Source organism: Thermomyces lanuginosus (genome assembly GCF_041956635.1).
Source record: "Thermomyces lanuginosus strain ATCC 200065 unplaced genomic scaffold VTN49scaffold_31, whole genome shotgun sequence".
Lineage (NCBI taxonomy): Eukaryota > Fungi > Ascomycota > Eurotiomycetes > Eurotiales > Trichocomaceae > Thermomyces > Thermomyces lanuginosus.
The window spans coordinates 1,036,935-1,053,685 of NW_027192365.1; the positions used below are offsets into that span (position 1 = coordinate 1,036,935).

A 16,751-nucleotide genomic window follows, 5' to 3' on the forward strand; every position below is an offset into this window, starting at 1 on the left:
CCAGTGTGTTCAATGTCTGCCGTGGGTCAAAGGGTCCTGGGATACCAGATTGACGTCGGAAGGGAAATCGAAGGTTTCCGATCTCAAGCGGTCAAAAGGTCGGTTGACGTACGGAGAAAGTTACGAAGAGGTACAGGTAACAGATCCAAATCAAATTTTTCGATTTAATTGGTCCATTGCTTACGTATTCCGTCTTGGCATTTCATGGGTTTGTTACGCGTTTACTTGATCTGGCTAGCCTCAATAGGTAGGACTCGTATCCGGAGACCGGAGCTTTATGGGACTCGTCAAGTGATAGATCAAAAACGCAGCGAAATGCGGAGGCAATTCAACGCCACCTTAAGTCGAAATTTTCTGCTCAATTACGCTGAAGTTTCGAGGATTGAGAAATGTGCTGTCGCCGTTACACATATGTCAGCATTATATAAAGTGAACTGTGAACCTTCGACTATTGCATTGTAAAACTGAAGCGTGGAAAGATTTACATCATGAATCCTCCAAATGATACATCACCGACCACCGAGCAGAGCAGGCGACTAAGCACCTCGTCAGCCTCTGACTCTTCGATTGCACAGAACGTCATTGCGAAAGACATTTCCCGACGTGAGTCTGACCGGCTTGACGGACCAGACAATGAAAGCGACTCATTGAGGCAAAAGTCCAGCAACCTCTTGGGGACGACGCCGAATTCCTTGGCCGGTTCCTACAATCGTCCCAGCGCCTTTATTGCTGGATTTCAGGAAACCATCGTGCAGCATGCGGTGGAACAAGATCGACATCTTCCACGTGAGGACGAGGATCAAGTCCCTGAGGAACGAGAACCCTTTGCCCACGACAATATAATTGCATCAAGAGAATGGACCGAACGGTCTCGCTCTGGAGAGTCGCAGCCACATCAGATTACCGAGCAAATGTCAAGTCGATCACCGACGGAAACGACTGCCTTGTTAGCTGATCAGGCGCCTCGGGGTGACGGAGCCGAGGCTGACAGGAAATGGGAGGATGCTGTAACTCCTGGACAGATTCAGACTAATTGGAGGCGAGAAACGAAAATAATAGGGAAATATACGCTCCCTCTTATTGTCACTTTTGTCCTCCAGTATTCCTTGACCGTGGCAAGCATCTTCGCCGTCGGCCACCTGGGTACCGTCGAACTTGCTGCCGTGAGCCTTGCCAGTATGACAGTTGGTATCACCGGATCAGCTGTATATCAAGGTTTGGCCACCAGCTTAGACACACTATGCGCACAAGCCTACGGGTCAGGCAAGAAAACGCTGGTCGGGTTACAGATGCAGCGGATGATGTTCTTCCTCTGGACAGTGACAATACCCATCGCCGTGGTCTGGTTCTTTGCGGACAAAATCCTCTCGCGGATTGTTCCAGAAACCGACGTCGCACTTTTGGCGGGGCGATATTTGAAAGTTCTTATTCTGGGTATGCCAGGATTCGCCGCTTTTGAAAGCGGGAAGCGATTTGTCCAAGCACAAGGCATCTTCACTGCGTCGTTGTATGTGTTGTTGATATGCGCTCCGTTGAACGCATTCATGAATTGGTTCTTCGTCTGGCAGCTTGGCTGGGGCTTTATTGGCGCCCCAATTGCAGTCATTATCACTGACTACATGATGCCGTCATTATTGTTTCTGTACGTATACTTCGTCCGGGGTCGTGAGTGCTGGAACGGTTTTACTTGGCGTGCCTTTGAGAACTGGGGTCCGATGGTGCGCCTTGCGATTCCCGGCCTTATTATGGTTGAGGCTGAATACTTGGCTTTCGAGCTTCTGACGCTCACATCGTCATTTTTTGGAACCAAAGTCTTAGCTGCACAGTCCATCCTGAGCACAATCACCAGCATCACTTTTCAGGTCCCATTCCCGCTTTCCATTGCAGGCAGCACTCGCGTTGCCAACTTGATTGGCGCGATGTCGGTCGACGCCGCTCGCACCGCAGCTAAGGTTACCCTCGTTGGCGCCGTCATCGTGGGCCTTTTCAACATGACGTTGCTCTCCTCATTGCGCCATTCGCTACCTCAACTTTTCTCTTCCGATGATGAGGTCATCAGTATCGCCGCAAGGGTCCTTCCGCTCTGCGCCGCATTTCAGCTATTCGATGCTCTCGCCGCTGCCTGTAACGGCATTCTCCGCGGCCTGGGCCGCCAGAAAGTCGGTGGCTACGTACAGGTTTTCTGTTACTACGTCATCGCAATGCCCATCAGTATGGGGACCGCTTTTGGCCTTGGTTGGAATCTAATCGGTCTTTGGACGGGCGTCGCCATTGCTTTGTGTCTTGTCTTCATTATTGAGGTCTCGTTTTTGAGCCGGACAAGTTGGCAAAAGTCGGTGGAAGATGCTCGAAGGAGGAATGAAATGGCATGATTTTATGGTTGCGGGATGTGGCATACGACCTTACGGCCAGCATGATGTCTATGACCCTGATATGTACGTAGATTCGTAGAGATAGAGACGTATACGTCGTGGCGATGAATGTACAGATTAACTACCATTTGACGTTTGAGGGATGAAAGAGTTCATGTCCTCGACATCCAGTCGCGAGGCTACCACGTGTAGTAGGATTCGAACCGTGAAATGCAGGACATCATATCCTCCATGAAAACAAAATCATCTAAGGCAGCACGCAAGCCATACATTGATATCCCATTCAATATTCGAGAATCGCCCAGGTCAATTCATCCACCGTGGAATAGATCAAGCCAAGCTGGATCAACTCGTCACCCGCCTTCATCACCTCGGTAGTAGACATCCCGAGCTTGACAGAAATGTTTTGCATATGCAGGCCCTCGTGGCTTGGGGGCTCATTCTTAAGTAGGTTGTAAACTCGTCGTGCAGCAGGAGTTATCGCTGGAAGAGGTCGCTCAGTGGTCGTCGTTGTGGCACCGTACATATCTTGGCTACTGGGCCCTGCGCCACCGACGGCCTTCGCTCCGCCGTTTGCAGTGGGAGGCGGCCCTCGAGTGAAGAACAAATGCACTGCTGTCGCTTCCAGGAAATGCGTATGAATCTCATTGATGTCCTTTACTGGGCGCACGCTGTGGGCGCCCAGAAAGCGGCGATTCCCGAAAACTCGAACCTTTCCGAATGCTTTGACGAAGCCATTCAGCTCAACTTTGTTCTTACTCCCGGCACCTGCCGCGGTCTTGGTACCGGTCCCGTCCACATCCATGCTATCCTCCAGCTGTGCCGTGGTCGAGTCGATATATTGTCTCGCCTCAATCTCGCCCGTGCCATCATCGATTTTGTATGTGATGTTTGTGCTTTGCATGCTGATGTTCCGCACCTGTCCCACGATATACACACTACCAATGTCGGCACCATCGACTTGATGTGCCGCGTCGGGATGCGGTTGCGTTGCATCGAGGAGTTGTTTGATCGTGACCGGGCGGAGGGTTTGATTATCTACTTGCTGGATTGATGTCAGCCTTCCTAGCATAAAAAACAAACTTGCTGCTTTAGCCTCCATGCGGACATGGTGCTTGCACAATCGCCTACCTTGGTAGTGGAGGGACTGCTCGTGTCTCTGTCTCCAGACACAAACCCCCCTCCACCGGCCATGCCTTGCGCACCGTATGAGGTGGTGGTGTAGCTTCCGTACCCATCTGCATTACAAATATGAGTAGACAACACAAACTGGGAGTGTTTTCACAGGTTCTCTTACCCATGGCGTGCCAATGTCTGATGCTACTATCCTTCGGGTTTTGCAAAGACTCCAATATATCTGCTTTTGGCCAGACGTGTCGCGCGTCGCGAAACGACTCCTCCTGTTTGCCCTGTTTGCACCAACCTCCCATTCACACCGCCTTCTTATTCAGTACTAGCCTATCAAAACAATTCAGGGTTTGGCTTATCCATACATGGTTAGTCAACTTCCAGATAGGGTTAGTTCGATAAGCACCCGACATTTTTTCTTATCAATTTGCTTCATGGACTTGAATGTTGATGGGTTAAGTGTTAGGTTTTCGACTCAATTGCACAGAATTACTCCATCATGCCGCACAGAGCGGCATCGCCGGCCTTATCAGAAAACGAGGTTGATATCTCGAACGCCCTATTCAACGGAGATGCCAGTTCGGACCTGGACGAGGACTGGGGCGTATCGAAGCCCAAGCCCAAGCCTGTTTCAGCGGACGATTTGAACGTCCTCGACGGAGCCGGTCAAGACGACGATGGCGACGATGATGACGAAGCCTTTATTGCCGCGACGCAGGCGGCAGCGAACCGGAAAGCGTCCAATCTGAAAGGACGCACGGTGAAGAAAGGAGGTGGTTTCCAGGCGATGGGGCTGAATGCCACCCTCCTCAAAGCTATCGCACGCAAAGGATTCTCTGTTCCGACCCCTATTCAGCGAAAGACAATTCCGGCTATTTTGGATGATCGAGATGTGGTTGGTATGGCCCGGACGGGCTCCGGAAAGACCGCCGCATTCGTTATCCCCATGATCGAGAAACTGAAAAGCCACAGCAGCAAGTTTGGCTTGCGCGGCTTGATTTTGTCGCCCTCCAGAGAACTTGCTTTGCAGACTCTGAAGGTTGTCAAGGAACTGAGCCGTGGGACAGATTTGAAGGTCGTTCTGCTTGTTGGTGGTGATAGCTTGGAGGAACAGTTCGGACTTATGGCTGGGAATCCTGACATTGTGATCGCGACGCCCGGACGGTTTTTGCATTTGAAAGTTGAAATGAGGCTCGACCTCTCGAGCGTCAAGTATGTCGTTTTTGACGAAGCAGATAGGCTTTTCGAAATGGGCTTCGCTGCGCAATTGACTGAGATTCTTAGCGGACTGCCTCCTACGAGGCAAACGCTTCTCTTTTCTGCCACCTTGCCAAAATCATTGGTTGAATTTGCAAAAGCTGGCTTGCAGGAGCCCACTTTGATTCGACTGGATACAGAAAGCAAAATCTCACCCGACCTTCAAAACGCCTTCTTCAGCGTCAAGTCAGCAGACAAGGAAGGTGCTCTTCTATACATTCTCCATGACGTGATTAAGATTCCTCCGGGGCCGACTGAAGCCGCGCAAAAAGAGCAAGAAGAGGCTTCTTCCAAGAAGAATTCTAAGAAACGAAAAAGAGAGTCGGAGAAGGCCATCAACACGACAGAGCCAGTGACCAAATACTCGACAATTATTTTCGCCGCGACGAAGCATCACGTTGACTATCTTGTCGGACTTCTTCGTGAAGCGGGATTCTCGGTATCATACGCCTACGGATCGCTTGATCAGACAGCTCGAAAGATTCAGGTTCAGCGATTCAGGTCAGGTATTACGAATATTCTGGTTGTAACAGATGTTGCGGCGCGTGGTATCGATATACCTATTCTTGCCAATGTCATCAATTACGATTTTCCTTCGCAACCAAAGATTTTCGTTCATCGCGTTGGTCGAACGGCACGAGCAGGGCAAAAAGGTTGGAGCTACAGCCTAGTCCGCGAGGCCGACATTCCATATCTTCTCGATCTACAACTTTTCCTCGGTCGAAGATTAGTTCTGGGCCGGGAGACGGAACAAGTCAACTTCGCTGAGGATATCGTTGTAGGTAGCTTTCCGCGGGATAATCTGGCGACCCATACAGAATGGGTAGCAAAAGTCCTGAGCGAGCAGTATGATCTCGAGTCGCAGCGTGCAGTCGCTATGAGGGGCGAGAAGCTTTATATGCGCACACGAAATGCGGCATCTCTCGAGAGTGCAAAGCGCGCCAAAGAGATCGTCGCTTCGAGCTCCTGGATGGGTCTGCATGCACTCTTTAATGATGAGGCCAGTCAGATGGAAGTGGAACGGGAGAAAATGCTCGCTCGCCTTGGAGGGTATCGCCCATCAGAGACCATCTTTGAGATTGACAATCGATGGGCCGGGAAGAAGTCGGTTACGGATGAAACGACTGAGGTTATCAAACGAGTCCGTTCGACTCTAGAAGAGAAGAAGAAAAGGAAGGCCTCGCAATCCGAGAAACACGATAAAACTGCAAAAGTGGATGCCAACGGTGAAGCTAGTGCAGCGTTCTCAGATGGCGATGAAGATGGTGATAGTGACATCGGCGGCAACGTCGCAGATAACATGTCTATGGCCTCAGAATCCGATCTAGAGGTTACATTCTCGGCCTACAACCAAGAGTCCAAGGACAAGAAGCGAAAACTGTCCTCTGGCGACAGCTTGCCCTCTTTCCAAAACCCGGACTACTACATGTCGTACACCCCTACAAACACGTCGCTAGTGGAGGACCGAGCGTACGGCGTGCGTTCGGGTACTAGCTCGAATTTCGCTCAGGAATCACGCGAAGCCGCGCTTGAGCTCACCGCGGACGAACAAGCCGGAGGGATTGGGCAACCAAACCGACCCGCACTACGGTGGGACAAACGGCACAAGAAATACGTTGCTCGCCGCAACGACGAGGATGGATCAAAGGGCGGCACACCGCTGATTCGGGGCGAAAGCGGGGCGAAGATCCCGGCGAGTTTCCGCAGCGGACGCTTCGACGCCTGGCGCAAGAGCAAGCGTCTCAACCGCATTCCCCGGGTCGGCGAGTCGGAAGATCCCAGTCTGACGGCTGACCTCAACGCCGCCATCTCTGGTCGCAAGTTCCGCCACAATAAACAACAGGCGCCGAAGCAGCCTGACAAGCTGCGCGGAGATTACGAGAAGAAGAAGAAAAAGCTCGAAGCTGCCAAACAACGACAAGAGGCGGCAGGTATGGGCGGTGTTGCTGGTCGACCCGTCAAGAGCGAGCTGAAGAGCAACGAGGCCATTCGCAAGGAACGGAAATTGAAGGAGAAGAGACGGGAGAAGAATGGTCGGCCGCCGCGCAAGGGCAAGGGGCGTTAGGCGTTATGGAGAGAGTACTTCCATATTGTGTCAAAAAGTTTTAACTGCAGCTCTAATGACACTTGACTATCGAAGATTAAACATGTACTAGTAATTAAGATGGAGAGAATATTAGTGCTCGAGGCCCAGTGTCTTGCTGGTAACAGCCAAGGCACGAAGTAAGTCATGAACACATGGACCAGTACCTGCAGATCAACGCATTGGTGGTATGTAGGTAGTAATAGTGCCGAGAAAAAAAATGATAATCACCCGGAATTGGACCCACGGCTCCTTTACAATCGCCTGATGGTGGTCTCGCGTTTGAACTTGTTGAATTCCGGGGTGCCAAAGTGGCTCCACCATTCAAACAGCATTGTCTTGCAGATGAGCTTGAACCAGGGAGTGAACTTGTCGGGCTGTTCCAGCAAAGGCTTGAGTTCGTCGGCAGTCACCCATTTGTAGTCGCGGACTTCGTTGGGGTTGATGTTGAGATCCACGTCGGCGCGAATGAAGAGAATGTAGTCGACTGGAGTGATTTACATTAGCATGCTAAGTATCCAACACGAAAATATTGCGTTATGGTGTGAGCTCACTTTCATGCTCTCCCCATTTCCCGTCGCTTGGGGCGAGATAGTGAATTCGAGTCAAAAACTCAAACTTATCCAACGGCACCTGCTCGGCCTTGATGCCCAATTCGTGATTCAATTTGCGCTGGGCAGCCCGCTTAACCCCCAGGATAGCATCATCGAACTCGGCGCCGGTTTCTCCTGCAATCCCCAACGGGTGCGAGCAGCAGGTGTTGGTCCAGAGGTCCGGGAAAGTAATTTTCTCAGACGCGCGCTGTTGCAGGAGAAGTCGGTTCTGCGAATCGAAGAGGAACACCGAGAAAGCTCTATGAAGCAGACCCCGGTTGATATTGGACATCAAATGGCCTAAGATAAAGAAGTCACGTATTAGCCATTGAATCATGGGGAGCATTATCCCTGCTCAAAAAGAATAACAAAACACGTACACGTCTTTTTGCTCGCACTGCCAATGGGTTTATCATTGTAATCAAGCACGATACACACCTCATCCATTAGCCGGACTTGCTCCTCATCGTAACCCTTGAGGTCACCGTCTTCTTTAGCGGATGACGACTTGGCGGCTGGCAGGATGGAGCGAGCCAGCGAGGTGTCAACATCAGGGAATAGCGTTGCGACATTGTCGGCCGTAATGGCCTCAGCAACAGTGGTAGTCGCGGTGCTGGACATGGTGGAACAACGCGACTGAAATGTTCTGAGCGAAAAAGGAGAAGTCTTATCAACAAAAGTCCAAATTCAACCCTTGAGTAGCGTCTCGTTTCGAAGTCTGCGCGGCGGCCACCCCTCCGAAGCTCGGACCTACCCCGGCCCTGGATAATTACCGTACCGTGAATGTGGGATTCTCCCAATTGGGATAATTCTGGAATGGATGCGGTACCTGCTCGGTGGCAAACCCTAATCACCCACATATTTTACGGGTTACAAATTTGTCGCCAGGCTTTGCTGACGTGCGCATCCCTGCATAAATCTCTGTTTGTAAGCGCTGTGTTCGGCCTTGCTTTTTGATCATGGTGTTCTAAGGTACATGGGGACAAGCGAGGCGGTACCTAGTAGGTGGTACATAGTGGTGACTCTCTCCTTTCACTGGCAAACCACGACCAGTCAGACAGGATTTCAATATGCATTATATAGCAACAAAGTACGCCAAAAGTATGATACCTAAAGTAAATACATACTGTGACGAAAGGAAGTTGCAATGAATACTGCTTTCTTTGCCCAAGGTATGCTCGGAACATCCAGTCCGAATAGGCCATTCCAAACCTTCTCCATGTTGGAAACGAAAGACATTCGGAAAGACAGCACGGTCATGTCTATTGTCCTGATGATAGTCGAGCACTGGCTTCCTTTGCTTTTCGTACAGGGCAACCGTCCGATTGATGTCTTTAAGTTGCGGTCAGCCTCGCCCTCTGTAGGAAACACATGACAGATGCCTCACCGTATCAATGTATCCTGGCGGGCGTAGCTTCGCCCACAGAGATCACATTGGAACTGCTTTTTGTCATTGTGAATTTTCTATTCGATAATTAATGTCAGCTTACTATCCATCAATATCGAAAGAAAGTCATTACTGAAACTCACACTGAGATAGTGACGTTTCAAATCTGTCTTACGTGAAACAGTCTTCCCACACTTTTCGCAGACATAATGCTCTTTCTGATGATTAGGATCATGCCGTTTGATATGTTCCCGACAGTTGGCGCGTCTTGTGAACAAAAGTCCGCATATATGACACCGATAGCCCTGTTTGGTTGGCGAATTTGATCGAGGGTGCTTCGTCGTCTCCGGTGTGACTTGTTGCACTTTAGCGTCGTTTTCGAGTCGTCTCGGTCCCGGATCATCCGGTCCTCGACCGAACGACCTCGTGTTATAATCGGAGGAATCCGCAGCGGGTGAAATACTGGAACTAGAGCGAGAGGTCGATGTATGATATTCACGCGTCTCTCTCCACGAAGCACTCGTAAGATTCATGGGGGATGTGTCCGTATAGGTTGGATTTGCCCCGAGATACATGTCTAGGATGTCACTGTATCCCAGGTCAAGGTCCTCCAGTCCTGAAGCAGGGACGTAATGACTCGAGATGTCAACACTAGCACATGAAGTCACCGAAAACTCTGTAAATTGTGCACTCAAAGAGGCACTATCTTGGAACGACGGATTCAATGACGCTGGAGAGAACTCCATTCCATCTGGGGAAGAGCCGATGCAACTTGGCGTCCGCTGTGGACATTGGAGAGTCCAATTTTGTGGCAAGAAGGATACGGAACTGGAATGGCTCTCGCCATTGGAAATCGGGAGAGGAACATCGATACCGTTTTGATTATAATAGATCCCCAGCCCCAGGCCTCGCGGAGTCACATAATTCTCCCCATAACCCGAAGTATGCCGCAAAGAATGAGAGAGCCCTGACTCTTTCTCATCTGGAGCGGAGATCACTGGCGGTGTCGGTGTAGCAGTCATTGTGGCTCTGATATAGCAGAAGGAATCAAAAGTTGACAATTTTGGTCACTCGCAGTATGAGCTTCATTAACAACACTAAAGAGTGCTTGTAATGATACTCCTACTTGGAGAAATCTAGCCGGTATATATGACAATGAGCGAAGTCGCCCAAGTCTTGAGGGTTCACGCATCATGAACATGGTGCCTGCCAAGCCATGGAAATGACTGGTAAGGAGCGTCCATAAATTCAAGATCGGATCTGTAAGGTATGCATTCTCATGAGGGGTGATGGACTAGATTTGACCAGAAGAAAGATCGGACAAGGCAGACTTTGCAAAAAGGGGACTGATGGGCCAGCCATTACTTTGACATCTGCCAAATAAGCGCGCTAGGGCTTACTACCTAGAGTTTAGCAGGCCGATCAAGAGGGCCACGGAACGTTTAGTTCGGAGGACCGGAACAGCCCGACTGGAGAATGCCGGGTCTGTGGACAAGGTCCAGCTAGACGGGGGAACGTTAGTGGCATGCATGACCGGGGACAAGGTACCGAATGGCAATGAAAGGTGCACTTTGTGTAGTATTGGGACTGTGTGAGCCATTGGGAAAGATTTTCATTAAGATCCAAATGCAAAGAGATGTGGAGGAATAACGCCCAGGCGCCTAAATTACCATTTTTGCAAGGAAGGATGGACAACGGCTTGTCCTCTGGTAAGTATTATCCATAAGCGTGGCAAGGCTTCAAATACAAGAAGCGGCTGTGCGAGTACACAGCCGCCGGTCATTAGACCGTCGATCGCAAGAAATAGGGACTGGATAGCCTGTCAGTAAGCAACCATGCATCCAGTGGAAAATTTGCATGCAGTGCATGGCCACGGTGTAAACACATGGAAACATCCAGGAGTGCAGGAACAACTCTCTCGTTGAGCAAACCCTTGTCTAAAAGTGCAGAGACGCTCAACAACAATGAAGAGAAGAATGAACAACCTGGGCCGAGGCTGTCTTCCAGAGGCCGGGGCGAGCCGCCAGGCTCACCACTAGCGAAATTCTCGTGAGGAGGACGGGTGCGTGCGGATGAGTTGGCGGGATGTGGCATTTTCGGGAACCAACCAAGGCCCGTTGTTCCTGGTCTAAGCGCCAAGGGCTTGCTGATGTAAGCGATTAACATCCGTGCCAAGAGGCCCACCCAAGAGCCTCCCGGTTGTCAACTCATCTCGATTCCCATTCATGCACTTCTTCTCTCTTCCAGCCAATATCAGGACGATCATGGGCCCCGTCGTCGCTCGGATCTCTATTTCCTGTTATGGATAGTGATAGTGAACTCTCAACGACTACTTTTCCGTAGCTGTGATCATCTCCTACGATGGGGCAGGGCTACTCTCTCACCACCCTGTCCGCCGGAGCGGCAGGGATCGATGTTCCCGAGCTCTCAGATCTTGTATACGAGAAGTCCTTGGGGTCAGCGAGATTCATGAAGAGTATTCGGGCTCGACAGAGAAATGGCTTAGTTTTCGTCAAGGTTATCATGAAACCGTATCCGAGCATGAAGCTGGATCCCTATGTCAAGGAAATTATCCGTATGGAACGCGCACGTCCACTTCCAAGGGTGTGCTTCTGACTGTGACTCGCAGGCGAACGGGAGCTACTTGCTGATGTTCCCAATGCACTAGCATACCAGAGGATCTTGGAGACGAGCACCAGCGGGTACTTGATCCGACAATACATCCATAGTTCATTATATGATCGGATAAGGTATGTCTTGATCCAGCATTAGAAGAAGAAAAGAGGAACTAAAGCATCTGTGCAGCACACGTCCGTTTCTAGAAGATATTGAGAAGAAATGGATTGCCTTTCAGCTACTTTGTGCACTTCGTGACTGCCATGCGAAAGATATTTTCCACGGAGACATCAAGACTGAAAATGTTTTGGTCAGCTCCTGGAACTGGCTTTACTTGACAGACTTTTCATCATCTTTCAAGCCAACCTTTCTTCCGGAGGACAACCCGGCGGACTTTTCATTTTATTTTGACACGTCTGGCCGGAGAACATGTTACCTGGCACCAGAGAGATTCCTGGTTGCCGGGGAAGACCCAGGAAACAGACAAGTCAACTGGGCTATGGATATATTCAGTGCTGGATGTGTCATTGCAGAACTCTTCTTGGAAGCTCCAATCTTCACGTTGAGCCAATTGTACAAGTACCGGAAGGGAGAGTACGATCCGGAACACAGTCACGTGTCGAAGATTGAAGACCGTGATGTTCGGGAGCTTGTACTGCATATGATTCAAATTGATCCGGAGTCTAGGTACTCTGCTGAGGAGTACCTTCGGTTTTGGAAGAAGAAGACTTTCCCAGAGTACTTTTACAGCTTTCTCCATCAATACATGTCGCACATCACGGCTTCCGGAAGGACGCATATCGACACGGAGACGGGAGAGATTAGCGAGTCGGACGACAGAATTGAGCGACTGTATCTGGACTTCGACAAGATCTCCTATTTCTTGGGTTCAAGCTCGAGATCGACAATGGACGGATCAACATTGACGACGTCACGACTGACTACCCGAGCGGTTCCAGTTCATCTCGATCTCCCCAACTATCAGCACGAAGCTGTGAATCAAGCCCCGCAAGATGGCGCTTTGATCTTTCTCTCTGTTGTCGTTTCCAACCTGCGCAACACTGCGAAAGCATCCGCCCGTGTCAAGGCGTGTGATCTTCTTCTTGCATTTGCGGGAAGAGTTCCTGATGAGGCTAAACTGGATCGAATTTTGCCGTATGTGATGATTTTGTTAAATGACCGCTCAGATATCGTCAAGGTAGCGGCAATCCGTACCTTGGCGCAGTTACTGTCGATGGTCCGAGTGGTTTCACCAGTCAATGCATATCTTTTCCCAGAATACATCTTCCCCAGACTACAGTCTTTTATTGCAAATTCGTCTGCCAACCCTAGTCCCATGGTGCGTGCCGCATATGCGTCATCAATCGCATCCTTGGCTCTGTCGTCGCTGCGGTTTCTAGACTTGATTCAAGCTCTCAGAACGGATACGCGTCTCCCGTCTCTGCTCCCTGCTGGCAGGGATGCCGAGTGGACTGAGGAAGCCACTTACCACAATCTTTACGATGTTGCCAAGGTGGACCTACTGGACTATTTTGAACAGCATACCAAGGCTCTCTTGACTGACCCTGATCCTTCGGTTCGTCGGGCATTCCTCGGCTCGGTGCCTGATCTTTGCGTGTTTTTCGGAAACTCAAAGACGAACGAGGTGATCTTGAGCCACCTGAACACATACCTCAACGACAAGGATTGGATCCTCAGATGTGCTTTCTTTGAAACTGTGGTCGGGGTCGCCACATACGTAGGGAGCACCAGCTTGGAGGAGTTCCTCCTTCCACTGTTGGTACAGTCCCTGACAGACCCCGAAGAATTTGTTGTCGAGAGAGTACTGCGCTCCCTCGCTGCCATGGCCGAGTTGGGCCTTTTCCAGCGATCTACAACGTGGGAGTTGTTACAGATCGCTGTGCGATTTGTAATTCATCCAAATTCGTGGATTCGTGAAGCCGCTGTATCCTTCATTGTCTCCTCATCGAAATTTTTGTCTTTCGCTGACAAACATTCGATCCTGACGCCCTTAATCAGACCATATTTGAAGACTAGCGTTACTGAGATCTCCGAAAGCGAGATCCTTGACGCGCTTAAACGCCCTTTGCCCAAGAATGTTTACGATATGGCCTTGGTATGGGCTTCAAAAGTGGAGAAGGGGCTCTTTTGGAAGTCGGCAAATCGGGATACAACATTCACTTTGGGTGCGTCCGACAATATCTTGGCCAAATATGGGTTAAGACACCCTTCTGCCACTTCCATCGCAAAGAATGATGAAGACGAGCAATGGCTTTCACGTCTAAAGACTCTAGGAATGACACAAGAAGACGAGTTCAAGCTGCTGGCTCTCAGAGAGTATATCTGGAGGATATCTTCGCGAACGAATAAGAATGACGATGTGTCAGATTCATTACCGCTGAACGACGTAGTCGTTTTGACTCAATATGGCGTGACACCGCAGACAGTTTTCTTCGACAGGACACCAATCGTCAAGCAACGGAGAGCGTCAACTGAAAACGTGCATCGAACCGACCAAGGCGATAGAAAATTACCCACTATCGCCGATGCATTGCTTGATGCCTCCACGACTGTGGATGGGCTCCACCAAAATGCCCAATGGCCAAAAACTCCGAAGGGACAGGAGCCGGGACCTGTGCAGACAGCAGAGGATACTGTTCAGGCAGATTCTTCGATCGTGTCGAGATCGACCTCCCCAACTGTGCAAACGGAAGACTCTCGACCGCCGTTGGCACCTAGCTCAGATGTCAAGACGAGATCTTCGGACAGAGAAGACATTCGTAGTCGGGAGCGCCATCGGGGAACTGGAAGCGATCATTCTGGGGAACTTACCCCAACAGGGTCCACGACGGACGTGCGGCGCAAGACCAGCGCGATAAACCTCTTAAACCGCAAGGATACGTCAAAGGCAGACGCAGAGATTGGCACGACGTCAACAAATGCCTTCGGAACAGTGGACATGCCACCTCAGCGAGGAACCTTGACTCCCTCTCCGATATCAGGAGCTAGGCATCGAGGGCAACCGCAGCTGAGTCCTCAACAGTACAGCGTTGGGCACTCGTATAGCGGCAACGATCCACGGATCTTGAAACTTCTTGACAATGTCTTTGCGGAAAACTACCCCACTGACCTTTTTGACCTGGGGCCGTTTGTCAAGGATGTCGACTCTCGCCGTCCAATCAAAAAGGCGCATCAATACGATCCTGACAGACCATGGCGTCCAGAAGGTGTTCTGGTTGCTATGTTTGGCGAGCACACTGGACCAATTAACCGTGTAGTCCCTGCACCGGATCATGCATTTTTCGTGACAGCTTCCGATGATGGCACCGTCAAGGTGTGGGATACGACCCGCCTGGAGAAGAATCTGACACCAAGATCTCGTTACACTCACCGTCATGCACCTGGCACTAAAGTGAAGTCCCTGACGTTTGTCGAGAACACGTATACATTTGTTAGCGGCTCCACTGATGGGGCCATTCATGCTGTGAAGGTTGAGTGCCACAACGTGAACGGCACCATGCGCTATGCGAAGCCGAGAATCGTCCGGCAATATCAATTGCCAGTAGGAGAAGATGGGCGGGCGGAATATGCCACTTGGATGGAACATTTCCGGTCCGACGCCCAGTCAACACTGCTGGTTGCGACGAATACGTGCCGCATCTTGGCTCTCGATATGAAAACGATGCTGCCAGTATACTCCTTCCAGAATCCAGTTCACCACGGCACGCCCACGGTTTTCTGTTGCGACCGTAAGCACACCTGGCTTCTGGTTGGCACCTCTCACGGGATTCTGGATCTGTGGGATCTCCGCTTTCGCGTACGATTGAAGGCTTGGGGGCTTCCGGGCGCTACAGCAGTCCACCGACTGCAGGTCCATCCGACAAAAGGTCGCGGACGCTGGGTTTGCGTAGCCGGTGGTGGGCAAGTCAGTGAAGTGACCGTTTGGGACATTCAAAAGACACAATGTCGAGAAGTATATCGTGCTCCAGCACCCGTCGCAACTAGCATGAATTCTCCCGGCACGGCCGGTGGCCATCCTCGTTCGACGGCGAACAATCTCGCCGCCATGAACACGATGTCCAAGGGTTACGAGCCATGGCGAGTAGATGAAGATCGGCCTGAGGGCATGCTTAGTCGCTTCGTAAATGCATCCTCGGCTGCCGTCGAATCGGGCGTCAACGGGCCGTTGAGCGCAGCGGGCAGCGGTGACCGTACCGGCATTTGCGCGATGATCGCCGGGTACGATATGCCGGAAGGTGGTCGAGAAAGCGCCAAGATCGGGTTTATCATCTCTGCGGGATCCGACCGCAAGATTCGGTTCTGGGACCTCGCGCGGCCAGAGACGTCGTCAATCATCAGCGGCCTAGACTCGGGGATGGATGGCGTTGTGGTGAGGCCACGATATGAAACGGTGCAGCCCACACCATCGCTCACGGTCACTATGGAACACGCACCTGCTACAAACAGCGGCAGTGGGCGTGGTGGTAGTGGCAGCATGAAAAAGGGCAGCAGCGGCTCTGGGCCGGCCCGACCACCACGAAGCACGATCATCAGTCAGCAACAGCAGCAGTTGCTCAAGAGTCATTTGGACACCATCATGGACGTGGCTCTCCTGCGTGCCCCGTACGGGATGACTGTTAGTGTGGATCGAGCAGGGATGATTTATGTGTTTCGATGACTGTATGCACGAGATTCTATAGCCATGAATTGGCAATAACTCTGGAACCCTAGCTTGGGCTGGCGTTGCTGAGCAACCTTGCAGGCCATTTCCAATCATGTAGATTATATGATCATGTCGGTAGATTTTGCTGGTTATGATCCCGGAACTGCACTTTGGAGTCGAGGTTGAGGATCGCACACCCCTTACATCTGGTATATATATATCGTCTTTTCTTTTCTCTTGGCTTGCAAATGTTCTGCTGTAGGTGGCAAGGAGTTCAGCACAGTAGTCGCGGCCCTTCAACCGACATTTAGTCCCTATTGACTCTTCATGTCGGCGCGGAAATCCATCTGTTGCCGCCGCCCTCACTGGCTAGGGAACTGTTGACGGCTGTGGCTAGTCCCATCCTTTCTGGCCAAAGTTTACGTATTTACCCCTAAGGAACGAGCGCTGCTGCAGGATCGAAGGACCAGTTCTGCAATTAAAACACGTCATTCATATCGATCACAACTGGTCACGATCTCCGATTCGCGTCTGATAGCGATCTGATCTGGCGGCCAAAATGACTTTCTCAACATGCAGGGATCTAATCGCAATTTCCTGGACCGATCCACAATTCCACACACACTTTCCATGGAATCCTGGGCTCCAAGAT

The 16,751-nt window shown here is 50.9% G+C and overlaps 6 protein-coding genes across 6 annotated transcripts; 3 read left to right on the forward strand and 3 right to left on the reverse strand.

Annotated features, from left to right (window-relative positions):
* Positions 1 to 488: 488 nt before the first annotated feature.
* Positions 489 to 2,372, forward strand: VTN49DRAFT_4422 (uncharacterized protein; the record flags this gene model as incomplete). Its single annotated transcript, XM_069412367.1, has 1 exon — positions 489 to 2,372. The coding sequence occupies one exon, from the start codon at positions 489 to 491 to the stop codon at positions 2,370 to 2,372; it is 1,884 nt and encodes a 627-aa protein (XP_069267617.1).
* Positions 2,373 to 2,655: 283 nt separating this feature from the next.
* Positions 2,656 to 3,802, reverse strand: VTN49DRAFT_4423 (uncharacterized protein; the record flags this gene model as incomplete). Its single annotated transcript, XM_069412368.1, has 3 exons — positions 2,656 to 3,417; positions 3,504 to 3,610; positions 3,670 to 3,802. 3 exons carry the CDS (start codon positions 3,800 to 3,802, stop codon positions 2,656 to 2,658), a joined length of 1,002 nt encoding a protein of 333 aa, XP_069267618.1.
* A 197-nt stretch (positions 3,803 to 3,999) lies between these two features.
* Positions 4,000 to 6,822, forward strand: VTN49DRAFT_4424 (uncharacterized protein; the record flags this gene model as incomplete). The annotated part of the gene is made up of 1 exon (XM_069412369.1): positions 4,000 to 6,822. One exon carries the CDS (start codon positions 4,000 to 4,002, stop codon positions 6,820 to 6,822), a length of 2,823 nt encoding a protein of 940 aa, XP_069267619.1.
* A 272-nt stretch (positions 6,823 to 7,094) lies between these two features.
* On the reverse strand, positions 7,095 to 8,054 carry VTN49DRAFT_4425 (uncharacterized protein; the record flags this gene model as incomplete). The annotated part of the gene is made up of 3 exons (XM_069412370.1): positions 7,095 to 7,327; positions 7,395 to 7,733; positions 7,814 to 8,054. 3 exons carry the CDS (start codon positions 8,052 to 8,054, stop codon positions 7,095 to 7,097), a joined length of 813 nt encoding a protein of 270 aa, XP_069267620.1.
* Positions 8,055 to 8,695: 641 nt separating this feature from the next.
* Positions 8,696 to 9,842, reverse strand: VTN49DRAFT_4426 (uncharacterized protein; the record flags this gene model as incomplete). Its single annotated transcript, XM_069412371.1, has 3 exons — positions 8,696 to 8,765; positions 8,821 to 8,897; positions 8,964 to 9,842. The coding sequence occupies 3 exons, from the start codon at positions 9,840 to 9,842 to the stop codon at positions 8,696 to 8,698; spliced, it is 1,026 nt and encodes a 341-aa protein (XP_069267621.1).
* A 1,339-nt stretch (positions 9,843 to 11,181) lies between these two features.
* Positions 11,182 to 16,114, forward strand: VTN49DRAFT_4427 (uncharacterized protein; the record flags this gene model as incomplete). The annotated part of the gene is made up of 3 exons (XM_069412372.1): positions 11,182 to 11,395; positions 11,450 to 11,570; positions 11,626 to 16,114. The coding sequence occupies 3 exons, from the start codon at positions 11,182 to 11,184 to the stop codon at positions 16,112 to 16,114; spliced, it is 4,824 nt and encodes a 1,607-aa protein (XP_069267622.1).
* Positions 16,115 to 16,751: the final 637 nt, after the last annotated feature.